Raw genomic sequence first — 19,874 nt, 5'->3', positions numbered from 1 at the left:
GTCTTGTCATCAATTGGAGTAAGTCATATCTGTATGTTCTGAGTGGCGATGTTCCACCTGTCCCGCGCAATTGTTCGATCCAGATCGCCCAGCAGGGTTTCTTGTACCTGGGGATTTTTATCTCCACTGATTCCACTTTGCGGTATGAGAGGAACCTGCTCCCTCCCCTGGCGCGTTTGCGGCGGGATGTTGCGGGCTGGCGGAGGATGCCGATCTCCCTCCTCGGGCGCGCCGCCTTGTTCAAAATGATGTCTCTTCCCCGATTCCTCTACGCCTTGCAGAATACTCTCGATTGGGTCCCGGCCAGTTACTTTCGGGAGGTCGAAAGCCTCCAACGATCGCTGTTGTGGGATGGGAGGCCGCGCATAGCGATTGCTAAGTTGACGCTTCCATGGTACGACGGGGGTATTGCGCTTCCGGACATTCGACGTTATTACTGGGCCACCCAGTTGAGCGCGATTAATCATGGTTTCTATGGTCCGGCGCTGAGCCCCGGCTACGCCATGGACCGGTGGTTGTTGCGCGGCGGTAATTATCACAGAGCGTTGTACTCGAGGTCGCTGGACTCATCCCTTACAGGGCCTACGGGGGTGGCGGTGCGGGTGTGGAAGTTGGCTACTGACTCGCTGGGCTGGAAGGATAGGCTCACCCTTGCTACCCCGTTGTTTGACTCTGAAAAATTAGGGAAGCTTTGGCATACAAAAGGATTTGAGAAATGGGACTTGATCGGTATCTACAGGGTTGGAGATTTGCTGATTAAGGGTAGGGTGAAGTCCTTTGAAGAGCTGCAGAAGGAGTATGAGTTGGGGAAATCCGAGTTTTTTCGCTATGTCCAGGTGCGTCATGCCCTGCGGTCAGTTCTCGTAGAAGGTGAGAGGGTGCCTGAGTCCTCTCCCTTGGAGGACCGGATCCTTGATGGCCATTTGCCAGAGAGTACGATCTCTCTTATTTATAAGAAATTGATTAATGTTCGGGCTGACCTGCTATTGGGGTTGCGGGATCAGTGGACTAGGGACGGTCTTGAGCTGGATGACGAGGACTGGCAGTCTGCGGTCTCCTCTCCTAAGGAGGTCGCGATTCCGTCGCGTCTGCGGCTGGTGCAGCTCAAAATACTCCACAGAGTTTATGTTACGGGGCCAAGGCTGGTTCGTATGGGATTTTCTGAGGAGGGCTTATGTAGGAGGGGCTGTGGTATGGTGGGTACCTTCCTGCATATCATTTGGGAGTGTGGCGTCATCATGGAATTTTGGAGGAGAGTCCATGCGGTAATGGGGGAGGTGACGGGCATTGTTATGCAGCCGGAGGCGCGGTGTTGTCTCTTGAATGTTTGGGGGCCTACTGATTATGATGAGGCACAGACCCAGTGGGTGACTCTGGGTAACATGGTGGCTAAGCGAGACATCGCGCGCCTGTGGGGCTCCGCGGGACCCCCCACATTGGCTGCGTGGAAGGAAAACATGGACTGGAATATGTTTAGGGAAAAGACAGTATACTGCGCTAGAGGGCGCCCTCGGAAGTGGCATGCTATTTGGGGGCGGTGGAACCAATATAGGGGGGGCATATGTCTGGCTCCTGATCCGGATCCCCCCCGAGGAGCAGCTTTCTCCCTAGCATTCTTTCCAGCTCTGTAAATTTTTTTTTTTTTTTGATTGTTAATTGACTTATTGAGTCTCTGCTTTTCCCCTTTTCCTCTTATCACAGCACTATGACTGATAGACGAGGGGGGTCCGGTCTCCCCTGAGGGGCAATCACCAGGTGTATTCAGTGTTTTTTCGCCTTGCTTGGGTTTGGTTTGTGTTTGTGTTTATTTAAAATAGAACCTTTTTGCTTCTCCTTTCTGTGCACTGTGGACGCTCATTTGTACTGCTCTTTTGAAGCTGCCGAACCTCCGGGTTGTCGGCTGAATAGCTGTGTCCCTGATTTTGAAGAATAAAGGTTTTTAAAAAAAAAAAAAAAAAGAGTGGACATGGCCCTCATTCGCCAAGACCTGAGCAATGCGACGACCTGGATCTCGGAGGCGGAATCGCGTATTTCCTCAGCCGAGGATGACATATGCCAGCTGAAGACACAGGTGGCCCAGCTCCAAACTCGGACCTCCGAACTGCATCGCCGGGCCGAAGATGCCGAAAACAGGTCACTAAGGAATAACCTACGCTCATAGGTTTTCCCGAAGGGGTCGAACAGGGCCGGGCTGACATGTTTCTGAAAACCTGAATACGGTCCTGGACACCTAAGGAATCCCTCTCCCCATGGTTCGCGATCGAGCGGGCCAACCGCTCCCTGGCTCCTCGACCTCCGCCAGGGGCCCCACCTTGGCCCATCATCATGAGGTTCCTCAACTTCTGTGACCGGGACGCTATTCTAGGGGCAGCGAGGTCGCAGGGTCCAGTGTCCTACCAAAACAACAGGATTATGCTCTTTCCGGATTACACCAGGGAGGTGCAGGCCCAACGCCGAACCTATGATGACGTCAAACAGAAACTTCGCAATCTGGGTCTCCGCTATGGTCTCCTCTTCCCAGCCCGGCTCAGAGTGGTGTTTCAGAATAAGACACTCTTCTTTGACACCCCTCAAGCAGCATGAACTTGGCTCACAGAGGAGCGTCCCCTCCGGACTCGCCCCGTTTCCCCCCCTGCCAGGCGGGAGCCAAGACAACCATCACCAACTCTTCCCAAACCGCAAAGACGCTGCACTCGGTCCCGCAAGAAGGGTGATCGACGCAGCGGGGCCTCCAGCTCACCTGCCACTGTGTCCCAACTGCTTATTTCCTCTGAGGTGCCTCCGGGGCCCCACAGCTTGTCCGGGTCCATGATCGATCGGAGCTGGGTCCCAGACCCCTCTGGGTCGTTGCACCCTACCATGTCTGACTCTGATTTGTCCAGGAGCTCCGCGATTCATGGATCCGGGGCGGAAGATGGAGCGGGACCTCAGAGCTTAGTAGACTGAGGTTCAGGTTATGTTTCTTTGACTCTCCTGCAGCTGTGAACGATTTCATATCCGTCTATATGGAGGGGTCAACCTTTGCCAAGACCAAGCTCCAGAAGTGTAGGGTGGGGGGTGTTGGGGGGAAGGGAGGGTGGGCAGACCGTTGTCTTCCGATTGTTTATTGTTTTTGGCCACCTACGGGCCGCTGTTCTTTGTTTTTCGAAGCTGCTTTCTGTGCACACATGCTACCGATGACGACAAGAGACTTACCAGACTGCATGATCCTCACCCCCGTGCCCCGGCTATGGGATGTTCTTTCCCCTGGGACCTGGGTCTACCTGCACTGTCCTCCACACACACTACTCGCGCTGATGTTGTCTACCTTAAGTAGATCTCTCCCCATCTTGCCGTGGACCGTCAATGGCCTATTAGACTGCATAAAACGAGCTGCTGTTCTTCGCAGCGCCCAACGCCACGCACCTGATATCCTTTTTCTACAGGAAACACACCTTCTGGGAACTCATTGCACCTTCATCCCCCCTTATGGGTTTGACAGGATCTGGCATTCTGGTTTCATGCGGGGCTCCCGGGGGTGACCATATTGATCCGCAGGGGTCTCCCCTTTACTTTGACACGGGCTGAAACGGACACACAGGGTCGTTATGTGGCATTGACCGCCAAGATCGAGGGACACCCTCTTAATCTTTTGTGTGTATATATACCCCCCCCACAATGCCATCTACCCTTCGGCGCCTCACACTTGTAGTCTCCGCCTTTCCTCAGGGTCTGACTGTTGTCGGAGGCGACTTCAATGCTGTTATGCAACCTCCTCGCGACACGACAGGTGCTCCCTATGGCGTCTCGTCTTGCCTCTGCTAAGTGCCTTTCTGATTGGTCCTCCGCTCAGGGTCTCTGCAACGCTTGGAGGGTGTGGAATCCCCATCGGGAACAGTACAGTTACACTTCGGCGGCCTACCATACTCACTCTCGTATTGACCTGTTCTTGTTGCCGGCCCCCGACTGCCAGTTGGTGTCCGGGGCGAATATTCTGCCCCGAGGCATCTCGGATTACTCCCCTGTCTCCCTTCGTCTTGGGACTTCCCCCAATGGCGTTTGTACGACTTGGTGGATGAATGCTTGGTTTCTGCAATATGCGGACTTGAGTCCTTCGGGCGGGAGTTGCAGGAATATTGTTTGATCAATACAGGTTCGGTCCCCTCGCCGGGTACACTATGGGAGGCTGGCAAGGCCACCATACGAGGAGTGGCTAGGGGCTTGGTCCACGTGAGGCGCACGGCCCAGGCCGCCCGCCTTGTACAGCTGGAAGCCCGTGCTGCGCAGCTGGAAACCGCTCAGGCTTCTACTGAAAGTGCTAATTCCGCCCAACAACTTGCACTGCTCCGTGAGGCGATCTGTCAGATCTCCTTGGATTCCGCTAAAATGCTCTGGCTCTCCTCCGTGGCTCGCGTATACGGCTGGGGAGATAAAAATGGCAAATTACTCCACAACCTAGTCTCATACCCCAAAGCCAACCGCATCATTCCCGAGGTCCGTGACGCGGCCGGCGCTCACCATTTCACCTCTCGGTCTATCGCCCAAGCCTTTGTGGGCTACTATGCTAATCTTTACACGGCCCGACCCCCCGAAGCCTCCCTAGCTGCGTTGTTGTCGGAGGCAAGGCCCAACTGCCTCGCCTTCCACAGATGGTCTCGGAGACTCTCGATCTCCCCTTTACTCCGGAGGAGATATACGGGGCCATTTCACTCCTGCATTCCGGTAAGACGCCGGGGGCCGGATGGCTACCCTCAAGAATAGTACGCGACCTACCGTGTGGGTCCCACATTTAGCGGAATTGTTTCAACAAGTGGTGGACACGGGGTCCTTCCCTCCAGAGACGGATGTGGCCACTATTGTGGTCCTCCCCAAGACACAACCGCCCTCCCTGGCCTGTGCGGACTACCGCCCCATTTCCCTCATCAACACCGAGGTGAAAATCTTTGCCACAGCCTTGGCTCAACGTCTCTGCCCCCACTTACATGACTTGGTCCACCCGGACCAATGTGGTTTTATGCCTGCCCGAGGTACCCGGCACTGCATACGCCGCCTCCACCTCGCCCTTGCACACCGCCAGCATCTCACTCCATATTTGGCCCTGCTTTTTATTGATTTGGAAAAAGCATTTGACACGGTTGACTGGAGCTATTTGGGGGATGAGCTGGGGGTGTTGGGATTCGGCCTTCCATTTCGACGCCTCGTTCGTGTTTTATATTCCAGTCCTAAAGCAAGAGTCCTCATTAATGGTGTGCTTTCGGAGACATTCCCCATTCGGAGGGGCACTCGCCAAGGCTGTCCGCTCTCGCCGCTCTTATTTGCGTTAGCGATGGAGCCCCTGGCCTCTCTCATACATCAAGATTCCTGCATCCGAGGCTGGGATTGGGACCCCTTTCATGTCGACAAGGTCGCCCTTTACGCCGCCGACGTCCTCCTCTTCCTGGCGGACCCCGAGAACTCCGGCCCACGGTGCTTGGACGCCCTCTCCACATTTGAACGGGTCTCGGGCCTTCGGCTCAACCCGGCGAAGTCCACCCTGGTCCCACTCCACCCGTCCCGTGCCTGCTTCGATTGGCAAACGACCATTCCCATGCGCAGGCAGTCCTTTAAATACCTGGGGGTTTGGGTCGCCCTACCTCCAGAACTGTAATGGGCCCTGAATATTACGCCCCAGGTTACTAGGGTCAAAGTGGACCTCAGGAGATGGCAATCCCTTCCTCTTAACCCCCTTGGCAGAAGTGCCCTTTTTAAAATGATGGTCCTCCCCCGTTTTTTATATTTTCCCAGCCATATGCAAATCAGTCTTGACCCTGTGCCCCATGGGAACAGTCCAGACCGAACTGCCAGGCCAGGTCCTGCCTGGACCAGAAACAAGCATCCTGGGACCGGTTTCAGGGTATGTCACCCCTTCTTCAGCCAGGCTAGCTTGAATCCAGTGGCACAGTGGGCAAAGGACCCACGTCTGGACATACCCATCCCACTTAGGGCGAAATGTGTTACAGCAAGCAAATGATGGACGGAATGCTGACAATGCAAACATTCTCCCCCAGTCAAAAGATCTGGGTTAAATCCATCGTTCTTTTGCCACCCCAGTTATGGGGCATGGGTGTAACCAACCTCCACCTTTACTATCTGGCCACGAGACTCATCGTGGTTCATGACTGGTTCGCGGGCGGCTTGTCCGACCCGGCGTACCAAGTGGAACTCAGATCGATGGATTTCCTGCAGCTCCAGGCCTAACTATACGGGGCCCCCATACCGCAAGTCCTCCCCCCATCACTAGGTCTGTCCTCCTGGCTTGGTGCACAGCTCTGCGCTACACAAAATGGGACCGGAAACTTACCAGACAGACGCTCCTGTGGTGTGGTACTTGGCTGCGAGAGGTCTCTTTCCTTAGGGACTTTCGTCGGTGGGACCACATTGGGGTCTCGCTTCCAGGGGACGTTTGGGTTGGGGACCACATCAGAAAATTTGCGGACTTGCAACAGCGCTACTCCCTCCATTCCTCCCAATTTTATAAATACGTACAGCTTAGGCATGCCCTGAGGGTACACATTCCGTCTCCCACCTCCATCCTTGAATGGATTCCCCATGATCCCATAAGATTGCTTCTGGGTGTGTTTGACGGCCTGGATGGCTCCCGGGCTGATAAGCATTTCCTGGGAACAGCGGTGGCAGTAGCGAAGCGGGATATAGTGACTCTCTGGTCTCAGGCCCGATCTCCTTCCATAAGGAAGCGGAGGCGGGGGGTAGACTGGTGCAGATCTCAAGAGGAGCCCCTCTTTGAAGCCCAGGGTTGTCCAGAACTCTTTGAAAAGATTTGGGGTAAATGGTTCAACCTATTATCCTAAGGGTTATGTGTGTTCTTAAGATTAATGATAATCTCATGCAGGATGTTCCCCCAAATAATGATTTCCAAGTCTCTGTCATCTCCCCTATGATTGTAGACTATCTTGATATTGTGCCTGATTAGCTGCCAATGTGAATTGTGGTTTGTTTTAAAAAATAAATAAACTTGATAAAAATAAAAAAAAGAACATAAAAATTATAGAAACTATGAAAATCAAAAAAGACAAGGACACAAACGAGAGGAAAAACAGATTGCGCTGCAGATGAGAAAACAACTACCAGAGCCACGTTTAAATCGGGAGTCATTCTGATTGAAGTCCAGATTCAGCCTAACAAAGGATGCACGGCAGAGAAGCAGCTGCTCAGTAAAACTGGACCGGAGCAGCAACTACTTCATTCTGGCAATGGAGACTTTCTCATGTTCCTACAAAATACCAAGGTGATACACACGACTTTAGCAATATTTATAATTTCAATGTAATATATTAAATTTTACCTTCTTGTTTCAATCTCTCAATTTGCTCCTCCTTAAGATCCAACTGCTCAGTCAGTCTAGATGCAGAATCCAAGGCACTGTTTGCTTCATCTAGCCTTTCCTGTGGCAAAAACAATACATTAGAGCAGGAGGATGAGACACACATAATCTCAATGCAAGGTTCCGCATCACAAAGCCACAAATAAAAAACGTTCAAAAAGCTTCATTTGCAGCAGTGCTTAAGATATTGGTAAGCATGACCCAAGCAATATATGTAAAAGAAATTCTGCATGAAAATCTCAGTTTGACTGATTACAAACGTCCGAGTATAACCAAATTCATTCCAGTCCTCCCTCACCTCAATACGTTTTTCAACCTAATATCAAAACGTGACATATTTGCTTGCTCAACAATGCAGCAGAGAACCTCAAAACCCAACTGCATAGCATCCCACAAGGCAGGACTGGCTTTCTGAATATCTAACTTCAAAAATGTTTCAACTCTAGGTACTGATAATTATTTTATTTTGTTCTCAGAAAGCTAAATGCCAGGCAGAATAAAGAAAATGGAAAACGTAGGTGCTAACCTGCAATTATTTAAGTGGTTGTACCTTTTGTTCACACTGACCAATATTGACAGAGCATTAATTATGAAGTATATTTTTGATTGAAAACGCAGAATGGTGAAACAGTTAATACGCAATTCTAAAAGGGCTTTTGTAGAGCAAATTGTGCAAATAGTCCAAATATAATTAAGGCAAAACAGTTTAGCACTTCAACAGAGACCCATAAAATATCCTCTGAAATCTATTTCAAATGCAAAATCCATTAAAAGTTGATCACCTCGACAGACAGTATTTGAGGTCTACAGCACACTGTGCACGTTGGTTGCACAACATGAACAGCAGAAACACTAGCTCCCACATATTTTCAGTTAGGAAAAGTCTACATCTTATTGTGCATTTTTCATGTAGGTCACTGTATGCTCATCTTAGCATGTCTTTACTTTCTGTTATCCAAAACCGTATTAAAGACCTAGTCATCTCCCCCTTAAGAGGAGGCATATTAATATGCTGGGCAAAAACTCTTACAACAGTCTGCAAGTGTTGCTTTTTGCATAAACAGTATGTTTCTAATCCATCATTGCATACTACCAATATTGTTGCTGAAGTGTTACCCATTTCATTAGATGATTATTAATGAGTGTATCTTGTGGAGTATAGATATGACATGTGCAGTAGCAAAGATACAAACTTTTATGGTCTGAGTTTAGCATACTATCAATCCATCAATCAATCATGGCATTTGTAAAGTGCACTATATACCCGCGAGGGTTCAAGGCGCTAGGTGGGGAGAGGGGGGCTGCTACTGTTCGAAGGGCCAGGTCTTGAGAAGTCTTCTGAATGTCAGAAGGTCTGCTGCAGGTGGATGGGGAGGGTGTTCCAAGTCTTGGCGGCGACGTGGGAGAATGATCTGCAGCCGGCGGTCCCTCTTCGGATGCAGGGGACTGTGGCGAGGGCGAGGTCTGCGGAGCGGAACTGGCGGGTGGGGGTGTAGAGGCTGAGTTGGCTGTTGAGGTACGTTGCTCCGGTGTTGTGGAGTGCCTTGTGTGCATGGGTGAGGAGTTTGAAGGTTATCCTCTCGTTGACAGGGAGCCAGTGTAGGTCTCTCAAGTGGGGTGTGATGTGGTTGCGGCGAGGGATGTCGAGGATCAGGCGTGCGGAGGCGTTCTGGATGCGTTGAAGCCGTTTCAGGGGTCTGGCTGGGGCTCCTGTGTAGAGAGTGCGTTTCCGTAGTCCAGTCTACTGCTGACGAGGGCCTGGGTGACCGTCCTTGTTTCGGTGGGGAGCCACTTGAAGATCTTTGAAGATCCTGCGAAGCATGCGGAGGGTGTTGAAGCAGGCCGAGGGGGTGGATCCGAGGATGAGGACCTCAGTCTTGTCCGAGTTCAGCTTCAGTCGGCTGTTCCTCATCCAGTCGGTGACGGCCTTCATTCCTTCGTGGAGGTTGGTTTTGGCGGTGTGGGGGTCCTTGGTGAGGGAGAGGATCAGCTGGGTGTCGTCGGCATAAGAGATGAAGTTGAGGTCGTGCCGTCGTGCGATGTGGGCGAGTGGTGCCGTGTAGACGTTGAACAACGTTGGGCTGAGGGATGAGCCTTGGGGTACGCCGCAGATGATCTCGGTGGCTTCGGAGCGGAAGGGGGGGGAGACGGATGCTGTGTTCTGCCGGAGAGGAAGGAGGAGGTCCAGTCCAGGGCTTTTTCTTGGATTCCGGCATCGTAGAGGCGTGTTCGTAGTGTGCGGTGGCAGACCGTGTCGAAGGCGGCTGACAGGTCCAGGAGGATGAGGGCCGCAGTTTCTCCGTTGTCTAGCTGGGACCTGATGTCATCAGTGGCGGCGATGAGGGCAGTTTCGGTGCTGTGGTTGCTGCGGAACCCAGACTGGGACGGGTCCAGGATGCTGTTCTCCTCGAGGAAGCTGGTCAGTTGTTTGTTGAAGGCCTTCGCCGGGAACGGGAGCAGGGAGATGGGTCGGAAGTTCTGGAGGTCCTTGGGGTCCACCTTTACGTTTTTACTAATATACATAAGTGAAATGACCCCTTCAAAATCTGGAGTGATGTCGGCACACTCGTTTGAAGATTGGGACTATGACTTATTTCATTAAGTAATTGGAGCACCGATATTTGATGGCTATGCCAGTGCAATGCTCACCATTTAAAAACATTACAGCAATAGACACATAGCACAATAAAACTTGTGTGAGCAAATTCACATCAGTCAGTCCTGCCACTCTGTCAAGGTACTGCGATCTGCATAAAACATTGTAATACATGTACAAATGCAAATAGATACAAGGGACGGACAGGTGGACTGCTGTAAACAAAAACGACTTTATGTATAGTAAATGGCCTTTAGCTACATTTGTCTTTAAATTGTTTCCGGATTTTTTTTGAAGGCATATTTGGATCGTGCAAATGAAAGGAACCTAGAAAAGGAAATGTACTTGTGGTAGGCAAACACATCTTATTTTGGGTTGGGGGGATGAGGTTAAACTGGCAAACAATACCCGACATGGAGTAGACAATATTATTCCGAAAGTCAGTATTTAGGCCTTATGTTCCAAAGTTTAGAAATTTAGCCTTGTTTCTTAAAGACGTGCAAACTTTCAAATACTGTGCAGGTACGTTTATAAACATGTCCATCTTCACGTATGCTGAAGCGACTCCTGAAATAGCTGGTACCCTGAACTGAAGTAGCATTGTGTCCTTTTTTGTGTTATATCACAGAGGACTGAATATAATGAGCGTTTAGTGCTCAAATGTACACAACGAAGGAACCACGTGTAACACGACTCTTTCCTCATACAGGTGAGGAATCTATGGTGTGAAAAGGCACAAGACATGGGTGAAAGTTGAAAGGTTAGCATAATCAAATAATTTCACGGACTCGTTAATGGTAAACTAGGCCAAGTAAGTCTGACGAACTAAACTGTGCCTCAGGGTACAGAAAAGCATAATATTATTCTGCAACCCAAACTAATATCTACATTTAAAAAAATGTGCAAAGGAAGAAGGTTTCCATAAGACGTCCAACTTACCTGTAAAGAAATGACACGGTCTTCCAAGTTCTCAACTTTTTGTTTCAATTCTCCATTTTGTTTTCTGTGTTTTTCTAGCTCAGCAGAATACATGGCTTTCTCCTCTGATCAGAAAAAAAGCAAAGAAAATGTTTGAGATGTAACGGATCACTTGAAAATATTTTTAATTCGGTATTATTAAAAATGAGCAGTCTGTTTTCTTTCATCTAGTAGCAGTTCAATTAAATATCACATCCACTCGAATTTTCATGAAAGCATTGTAAACTCACCTTGTTGAAACTGCTCTAGCACCATCTGCAGGTTGGCTAAGGACAACGCATACTGTTTGACTTGTTCCTGAGACATGGCCAGCTGAAGAACGGTGTCATCTCGCTGTCGGGTAACTAGATTCAGCTGCTCCTGCAAAGATTCTACTTGAAGAGTGGCGCTGTGACTTAAAAAAAAAAATAACAAATTGGTAGTACGATGTAGGTATACAATTTAGTGTTTTTTTTAAAGCAAATAATAAAATGCTTGGATTCAAAATAAATGATACAATACAATACAATCCCCTTATTTGAAATCTGCTAGTATCGACACTGACAAACAAGGCTATCTATCACGGGTGACCTGTTGTGCTTGGCCACTATGGAGGATATGGAGAGGAATGTCTCGTTATGTGGGGTTGGAGCAAATTTGATTAATTTGAAGGTAAATGCAAAACAAGCTTTGTATGCCAGTAGGTCTTGCATTTGCGAGAGTTAGAGCTATTGGCGTTGCAAGTTACCATGTATTTTATGCACGTGTTTTGGTTTGGAGTGGAGTGGATGTATGTGGTGGGAGAAGAATGATGTGGGTTGGATTGGAATTGTTAGTAGTGGAATTGTGTGGGATGGAATTATGTGGTGTTGAGTGGATTTGTATAATGGAATTATGTGGCACGGTGGATGAGAGTTGCACAGAAGTGATAACCAGGAAGACAGAAAGGGATAAGTAGTTTGTGCAGGCAGTGCTGAATGAACCCCAGAGAGGGGAGCAGAAATAGTGTGGGAGAAAGAGAGAAAGAAGGGGAGAGCAGGTGACAGACACTTAAAGAGGGAGCGCCTGTGTACGCAGAAGACACCCCAAGAAAAGGAGTAGAACTTGAGATTGAGGGACAGAAACCTTGAAAAGACATGGGAAAGAAACGGTGCTCGAAGACCTGAAGTCAACCACATGAGAGAGATGGGACGAGGGTGTGAGAGAGCGAGAGAAAGGGGTGAGAAAGTACAAGAGAGAGATAGGGGGACTGGCTGCTCTTCCAAAAGAAACCTCAGTAAGGCAGGTGTTCAGAGAGGCAATGGCCACACACCAGCCGACGGCGGGGCACCAAGGATGGGCACCAAGCCAAAAGAGGTATGTGAGCCAACAGAGAGAGCAAGGAAAGAGATGGGCTGTGCACATCTCATGAGTATAAGTGAGAGCAGCACTGAGATGATTCGAAAGGGCAACCGGAGGTGGAGGAGAAGGCGGTCAAGAGGTGGAGGAGTGCCCATCGCGGGGTGATACAGGAAGGCAGCATGTGTGAGCAGGCAGAAGAGAGAGGGAGTGCAAGGGAGGGATAAGAGGGGGCAGTGAGCGTGGAAACAGGTCCCAAACTATTTAATAAAACAAGAGCATAATAATCACAATCTAGGTGTGTTTAAAAAAAAGATATACCTACATATATACATTGCACCACCAGTGAGTGAAGTAGCTCAAGGTATAGAGCACCTGCTGCTGAAAGAGTGACATAAATCAAATAAATACCCCAAGCGCAACACTGAGGCGCACCATAAATGTAAAACAGATAAATATTATTTTTAGAGGTTTTTAAGTTATGAAGTCTCACGGCATACGCCACCACTGAGTTAGATAGCTGAAAGGTTGTGTTCCTGTCGTTGTAAGCAGACCATAGCCGCGTGTAAAGCGGGCCCAAACTGTTAATAAAACAAGAGCATAACACAAGCAATCTTAAAAGAAAGGTGTGCTTTAGAAAAAGATATACATACATATATACTGCACCACTAGTGACCAAGGTAGCTCAGTGTACAGAGTACCTGCTGCTAAGAGAGTGCCATGAATGAAAGAAATATCCCAAGTGCAAGACTGAGGCGCACCATAAATGTTGTAGTAAAATAACCAGTAACTGCATGTTACATTTTATTTCCGAATGACAAGCTGCAGTGGCACTTTGACAAGCCGGAGGGCTTCCCATTCACTCTTCGAGCGGCCCTTGCCCAAGCCTAGACTCATAGAATAGGATTCCCCTCTGAATTACGGGATTCATTTCCGCGTCTTTAAAGAACCCGACCAACTGGTGGATTATGCAACTTCAAACTAGACAACTAGAGGTATCCCATACAACCTGTAATGGCTGTCGCCCCTGTACGGAAGAAGACCCACCGTGACTCTGTCACAATCACGCACTTCTCTGGATCGAAACGTCAACGTGTCCCCACAATCCATACCCTACGCTCTCCACCTCATGCAAAAGACAGAATTTACAATAGGTGTATTGGAGATTAATGTGTTTAGGGACGGATGTCTGTTGATCTCAACATTTTAGATACTTCATGTACAGCACTGTATATATCTTGTTCACTTATAGCACACAGTCACCTCTAGATTTCCTAATCTCATGCGAGTCACCCCTTCGCCGTTTTCAATTATTTATGTTTGCTTGTGGCAGCCACACTGTGTTATGACAAAAAAAGAGAACAAGATGTCAATAAATTGATTTTGATTTGCTCAATCCAGGTGGGCCTCCCTTTCTTTCTGTACACATACTGATGAAACTGTAGGGCAATTACTTACCCGACAGAACCAGTTGTAGCACATATTCCAGACGCCCAGGTTCTGAGGGACACTGGGTCACCCCACTATACTTGATGTACTTTCTAAAAGTGGCATTTTCAAACACACAATTTAAAAACCATCTTTACTAAAAGATGTGTTATTAAATTCTGAGTTCAGAGAGCTTAAACTTTATTTCCCTATCTTGGCCCAATGGGAAGTTATGCTTGTAAGATGTTACAAAGCATTTCCCATTCTATCCTATGGGGCAAGATAGCCTTTTAATAGTGAAAAACAGTATTTCACTAACAGGACTTGTCATGCACACCAGTACATGTCCTACCTTTCACATACACTGCACCCTGCCCAAGGGTGTACCTTGGGCTTACAATAGGGATGCCTTACATGTAAGGAAAGGGAAGGTTAGGGCCTGGAAAGTGGATGAGCTTGCCAAGTCAACAGGGCAGTTAACAACTGCGCACAGACACTGCAGGTCTGAGTCACCTTTTCAGGGCTACTCATGTGGGTGGCACAATCAGTGCTGCAGGGCCACTAATAGCATTTGATTTCAAAGCCCTGACACACTCAGTGCACTTTACTAGGAGCTTACCAGTAAATCAAATATGCCAATCAAGGACAACCAATTGTAAACACAATTTACACAGGGAACACTTGCACTTTGACACTGATCAGCAGTGGCAAAGTGTCCAAAGCATCTAAGCCAGCAAAAACCAAATCCAGCATAGCATAAAAAATACAGGAGGTAGATGCAAAAAGTCAGGGGAAACCACGCCAAAGATGCCAAGTCTAACAGCACCTAACACAGTAAAATCTCAAATAATTATTTCTATCTTGCAGGGCTACTTCGTCGACTAGCCCATGTTCATCTGAAACAGCGGTATATAAAGTCTACGTACAGAACAAGAAAACACATGAGAGAACCTTTGTAACAAGCCGAGAGCTGTAAGTTGACGGCTATACAGACAAGCCGAAAGGCTGGTGAACATCAAGAGCAAGCTCGCATGAATGGCTCTGGCCCAGCCCTTCCAACCACAAAGCATTAACAAGTGGGGAAATCTTCAGTTTCACTAAGAAAAGCAAGCATCCAAATAAGAGTAGTCAAATAGCTAAGCTGGTCTCTGATAACCTTGGTTCAACCCAAACTCCCACACTTGCTACATGGTATAATCCTCGGCAAACAGCTCAGTTGCTGCATCTCAGTTTCCCTGATCTGCCAGCTTTGAGATGCTTAGAAAAGTCCTAAATGCTGGAATGCAGGTCTAAAGAAGGAAAGAGAGGGGAGGGAAGGTCCTTACGACATACATAAACAAATGGTAACAAATACAATTTGAGGTGAATTATTGTAGAATAATGAACGTCAACAATAAATGGCAAGCTATCAAGTCAATGGCGCAGAAACAGAAGGTTCAGGATGTGGAGGAATATCACGAGCCGTTTGCGCCTGCAGTCTCCTGCCCTAGGACCCAGAAAACCCCACTGAAATGAGGCACAACTGAAAAAACAATGATTGGCCACGAAGGACACCTACCGCACTGACCCCAGAAAAAGACAAAGAAGAATAAGAAAAGAAAAAGGAGGCCATAGAAACAAAGTAAAGGACTAAAGAAGCCCCTCCCCCACCCCCCACCCTGCACCTCTGCAGATGACTACGGCCCCCACCCCCGCAGCGTGCCTGTCGCCCCAGAACCAGACCCGAAATATAGAAGAAACAGAGAAAAAGGGGAAAGAGAGGAAACCCCCCCTAACAGAAAAGGGGAGAGAGTAATAATAAACTGGAGGAGGGCCTTCAACCATGCCCCCGGCTTCTCCCTCCCGCACAATATATTCCTCCCCAGCGCAAACAGTAAACAGCAAAAATTCGGCCATATCTAAGAGAAATGGGGAGCATTATGTACTGGCTACACTATTAGTTACGTCGTGAAAGCACACAACCCCCCAGCCCGCCCGCCTATTAATTGACCACCGCGGAAGGATCAGCCTTATCCTTGGCCACTCTTTGCGAATCCACCAGTGCATACCCATCGACCCACCATCATGTCCAAAGTTACAAGGAAGAGGAGCGTCCAGAGAAGACTAGGAAGGGACACACACATGTGGGGAGGACGTTTCGAAACATCAGCACAGTCATCGTCATGGAAGATCACCTTTCCCAGTACTGCCCCAGGGCCCGCGCCGCACACAAGGTCCAGGAAGGAGAAATCGGCCAGAGCAGGCGATCGTTGCGTGAAGATTGCCTGGGTCGCCGGAGGCCGCGCATGGGACAAAGTCACCACCGTCTGCTCAAGTCCAAAACCTCCGGAACAGACCGACCCCACAGCCAGCCGACCACACGCCGCCGCAATGTCCAAAGTTTCCATCCGTCCCTTATCCACAGAGGCGGTCACGGTACTTTCCTCCTGTGGAAGGTGAGACAGAGCATTCTGTACCTGGGGACAGGCAGACCGCAACTTTCCCGACGCTGACGCAATACCATCCAGCTTCCTCCCCAATACCAGGGCGCCGTGGACCAGGGTGGAATGAAGGGCTCCGAGAGCATCTAGAAGGTCACCGTACCCCAGCACGGTCCCCCGCGCTCGCTCCGCCACGTTCCTTTGCGCCACACACTCCCAATCTTGCTGTGACCCAGTGTACAGGATGACAGAGTCCATCCCATCAAGATGGCCGCAGGGCAGGGCCATCCCAGATGGGAACCGGGTCTCAGGCACGGGCGCAGCAAGTTCCATATCCCTACAAACTAAGGTCCGGAGGCAGGCAAAATGCGTATACAGTGTGCGGCCACAGGTAACAGTCGTTCTCCCCCTGGGCCAGTGTCCGCGAAAACCGGGAGCAGCCCGCGCAAATCGGGACGAGCCACAGGCCGCGTCCGATCAGTTCACTGGCGAGGGTCCAGGCGATCGCCGATAGACCCCTGGAATCGTCACCCCGGGTATGCACCCATCACGCTACTCTCGGTGATAGGAGCGACCACTGCGAGATTCAAGCCAATATTCGCGCCGCTTCGGCAGTCCGACTCCACCCGGTCACCAATGGCCGCTGTTGTTAAACTGCCGCCCGGCCATGTTGTCCACCCGAGGTCCCGGCTCCAGGGCTGCACAGGCCGCAAACTTCAAATGAGCATTTCTCGGGCGGCACCGCCGCTGGAAGCTTCAGGATCACACGATCGGTTGCCGCTCTCGATCGCCAACACGGGCATGTAGCGCAGGCTGAGGATCACATGCAGGATATCTGTGCGGGATGTGGAGGTTCACGGAGCCGGGAGCCTACGCTGCCGTCCCGGTCGCCATCTTGGCTCCTCGAGGTGAATTATTGTAGCCGTGTTCATCTGGTTTTACTTATATTAAACAGATTGGTGCTATACATGAAACAAAAACACCTAAGTACAATAAGTAAAAATATGTATCAGTGACACTAGGCAAAAGCGGATAATCACGAAACGCGAACAGGGCTGGTCTGGGACAGTCACGTGTCAGGCAAGCAATGTGCCTGACTGAACTCCAGCCCTACTTGTATTTCAGATGTGCTTGTATATAGGGAAATGTCCTGTACATGCACAGCGTACTTTTTTTTTCTTCTTCTTTTCTCCCGTGCAAACAGTCACAGAGATTGTGAAGTAAAGAGACAGAAGAGAGGTAGATGGGAAGGAAGTGACAGTAATACTGGGTGGCCCTACAAGACAGGAGAAAAATAACCTGTCTGTGTTTGCATTTTAGAGAAAGCCTGAAGCAGGTAATGAGCTTGTGAATTGTTAGTGATGAGGATGCTGCATTTCTCAGTCTGTAACGTGATCTCTTGCCCGCCCCCCCCCCTTCAGTTTATGGCCAGAGCATGTTGCCTTCAAAAAAGTTTTACGGGTGGTTAAAATGGACAGCGAACAATAAAAATGATTCGAGTAGCAGTCCCTGATCTTTCAATCTAAAACCACCACCAAATGAGGGTATTTTGCTTTGAGAAAGGTGGCAATACTAGGGAGGCATTTATAGTTATGACAAGAGGTGAGGCATATGTGAAATACAGTGCTGTGGGTGTACCGGAGACACATGTTCAATGACTTCTGGAGAGACATTCTGGACGTCAGAGTTATGAGACGACATGCTGGGGATGGTAGTATCGATTTACAGGAAGTGAAGGCGACATTGAGGGTTTTGCGAATACCTGGCTCTCTACAAACATGCTTGAGGAGCAGTCATCTGGTGCTGCGCAGGTCACCGGGACAGAGCCAAGGGCGCTGAAGCTTCCTAGAAAATGGGCTTGCTGGGATGTGTGCTACTGCAAATTGGAGAAGGAAAACAAAAGCCTTGTGGTCTGCAGGGCATGCACATGTCGTCCTGTTGCGTGGAGACCCCCAATCCAGCCTAGCCAGACTTGCAGAAAATGCACTCACCCTCTAGGACACACGGCTTTCCACATCTGTGTAGCTTCCTCCTTGTGTTAAACTGAATTACAGTAGACCCCTTAACACAGCCCACTGCAGTCTTAAAAGGGACGGCAGGATGGCTCTAACCTAGCAAGACAAAATACAATCCTCTACCATCTTCATGTACAGGCACAGCACCGAGTGAAAGTACATGACTTGCTTTTGTATCCCTGCTTTGTTGAGAGATGAAGAGAACAGTGGAAAATGGCAGCTGATGAAAGGCACCTTCTCTCTAAACCAGCGTGGACAGTGGGGAGGGGTGTGAGGTGGGTCAGTAAGACAGAGAAGTGCTGAGTGGGAGCAGAAAGGAAGAATCACAAGCAAAACATCTAAAGTAAATTAAAACAATCTTAAATTGCAGTGCGAACGGCAGAGAATCGACGGAAGGAAGCAACACGGAGAAGTGGTAGGTGAAAGAAGAAACACTGGCACATTTTTTTAGTCACGACTGAAAATACGAGCAAAACAAAGTAAATGGGAGATGGTGCTGCACAAGGAGATTAACTAATTTGCGAGCAGCCAAGGGCGCAAGGTGGTGGGGAGACAGCACCATGAGCCAAGGCAAAAGAGAAAGTGTGCCAAAACTAACTAAATGGCCAGAAGTAAACTGATCCAAGATGTAACAAGGTCAGTCTCCAGGATGGGAACAAAACAGCAAAAAAGCGGGACAAATGAAAAGTATTTACCAAAGAAATTTAAAAGGCAGACAAAGGACCGAATTAAAGCGATTGGACGTGTGATGGACTTGAAGAAAGCCCACAGAAGTAGATACAACATGTTGAGAAACAGCAACTAAAAAGGTCTGCTTGTCTTCCAAAATACACTATGAATGAAAACCTGCATCATGGAATGTGCCTTACACCTGTGTTGAGGTTATAGCCAAAGGAAAATGACTTAATTGGACATGTAAGAAGATTCAGTGAGGAGAGGGTGGAAGCTGTGCGGTCTGCTTAAAGGTGTTTTGGTAGCGCAGACTGACAAGAAGTAAGAGTGGATTGAGTCATATTGTTCTGTGTAAAACTGAGAATGCTCGCCGATTGTGTAGAGTAAGAAGTAATTTAGAAGTAAAGGGGCATTTGAGATAGTGGGCAGAAGTTGAGCGTATCAAATAAAATACTTTAGGCATACTCCAACAAACCTTTTGTACTTAATATTGAGAATGTTCTAAGAACCCCGTGGACAAATTATTTATATGAATTTCCAGCCCGTCATAACCACAGAAAACTAGTGAAATGTTAAGTCCGGTGAAACGCTGGAAAAATGGACAGTAATGTTACCTGGCATTTTCAACAGCAGTTGACGACAACAATAATCTTTCTTCCAACACTGTGACCTTCTTCCTTAGCGCAGCCTCTCTGTCCTCAGCAGCTAAAGCTTCTCGAGTGTATGAATCTTCCATCTCTAGAAGGTGGTTTCTCAACCTCTCCAACTCCTGCTTTAAACGCTGCTCCTTGTCACGTAAATGTTGGATCTATATATTATGAGTAAATAATGATAACACACTAAATACAAACATATCCTTACTCAAACTTGACAAACCCATTTAAAAGAGATAGATTCTACTGTGGGGAATGCCACTTCGTTCAGGTAACAAACAGAATCGTGCAATGGTTCAGGCCCCTTTTATAGTCTAGATCACAGCAGATCAGGGTCAACCACTGTTTCTCTCTTTTGAAAGGAGCCACAGCTCTCGACACGGTCTCCTTCCTTTTCATCACACACCTTACTTCCACTCATTAGCCACTTCGGGG

At 48.8% G+C, this 19,874-nt stretch overlaps 1 protein-coding gene across 2 annotated transcripts in view; it reads right to left on the bottom strand.

The window, feature by feature from the left end:
• Nucleotides 1-19,874, bottom strand: part of TRIP11 (thyroid hormone receptor interactor 11) — a 417,310-nt gene that overhangs the window by 132,870 nt on the left and 264,566 nt on the right. For both annotated transcript variants that reach the window (XM_085626513.1, XM_085626514.1), the window contains exons 13-16: nt 19,401-19,594; nt 11,165-11,328; nt 10,896-10,999; nt 7,322-7,421 (exon numbers count right to left, since the gene is read on the bottom strand). In XM_085626513.1, coding sequence (XP_085482639.1) covers nt 7,322-7,421; nt 10,896-10,999; nt 11,165-11,328; nt 19,401-19,594 — 562 coding nt within the window. The remainder of the gene's footprint in view (nt 1-7,321; nt 7,422-10,895; nt 11,000-11,164; nt 11,329-19,400; nt 19,595-19,874) is intronic.

The sequence above is a fragment of the Triturus cristatus genome, chromosome 9 (assembly GCF_964204655.1).
Source record: "Triturus cristatus chromosome 9, aTriCri1.1, whole genome shotgun sequence".
Lineage (NCBI taxonomy): Eukaryota > Metazoa > Chordata > Amphibia > Caudata > Salamandridae > Triturus > Triturus cristatus.
Note: the sequence above shows the minus strand (reverse complement) of the source record. Positions and strands in the feature narration are given on the sequence as shown.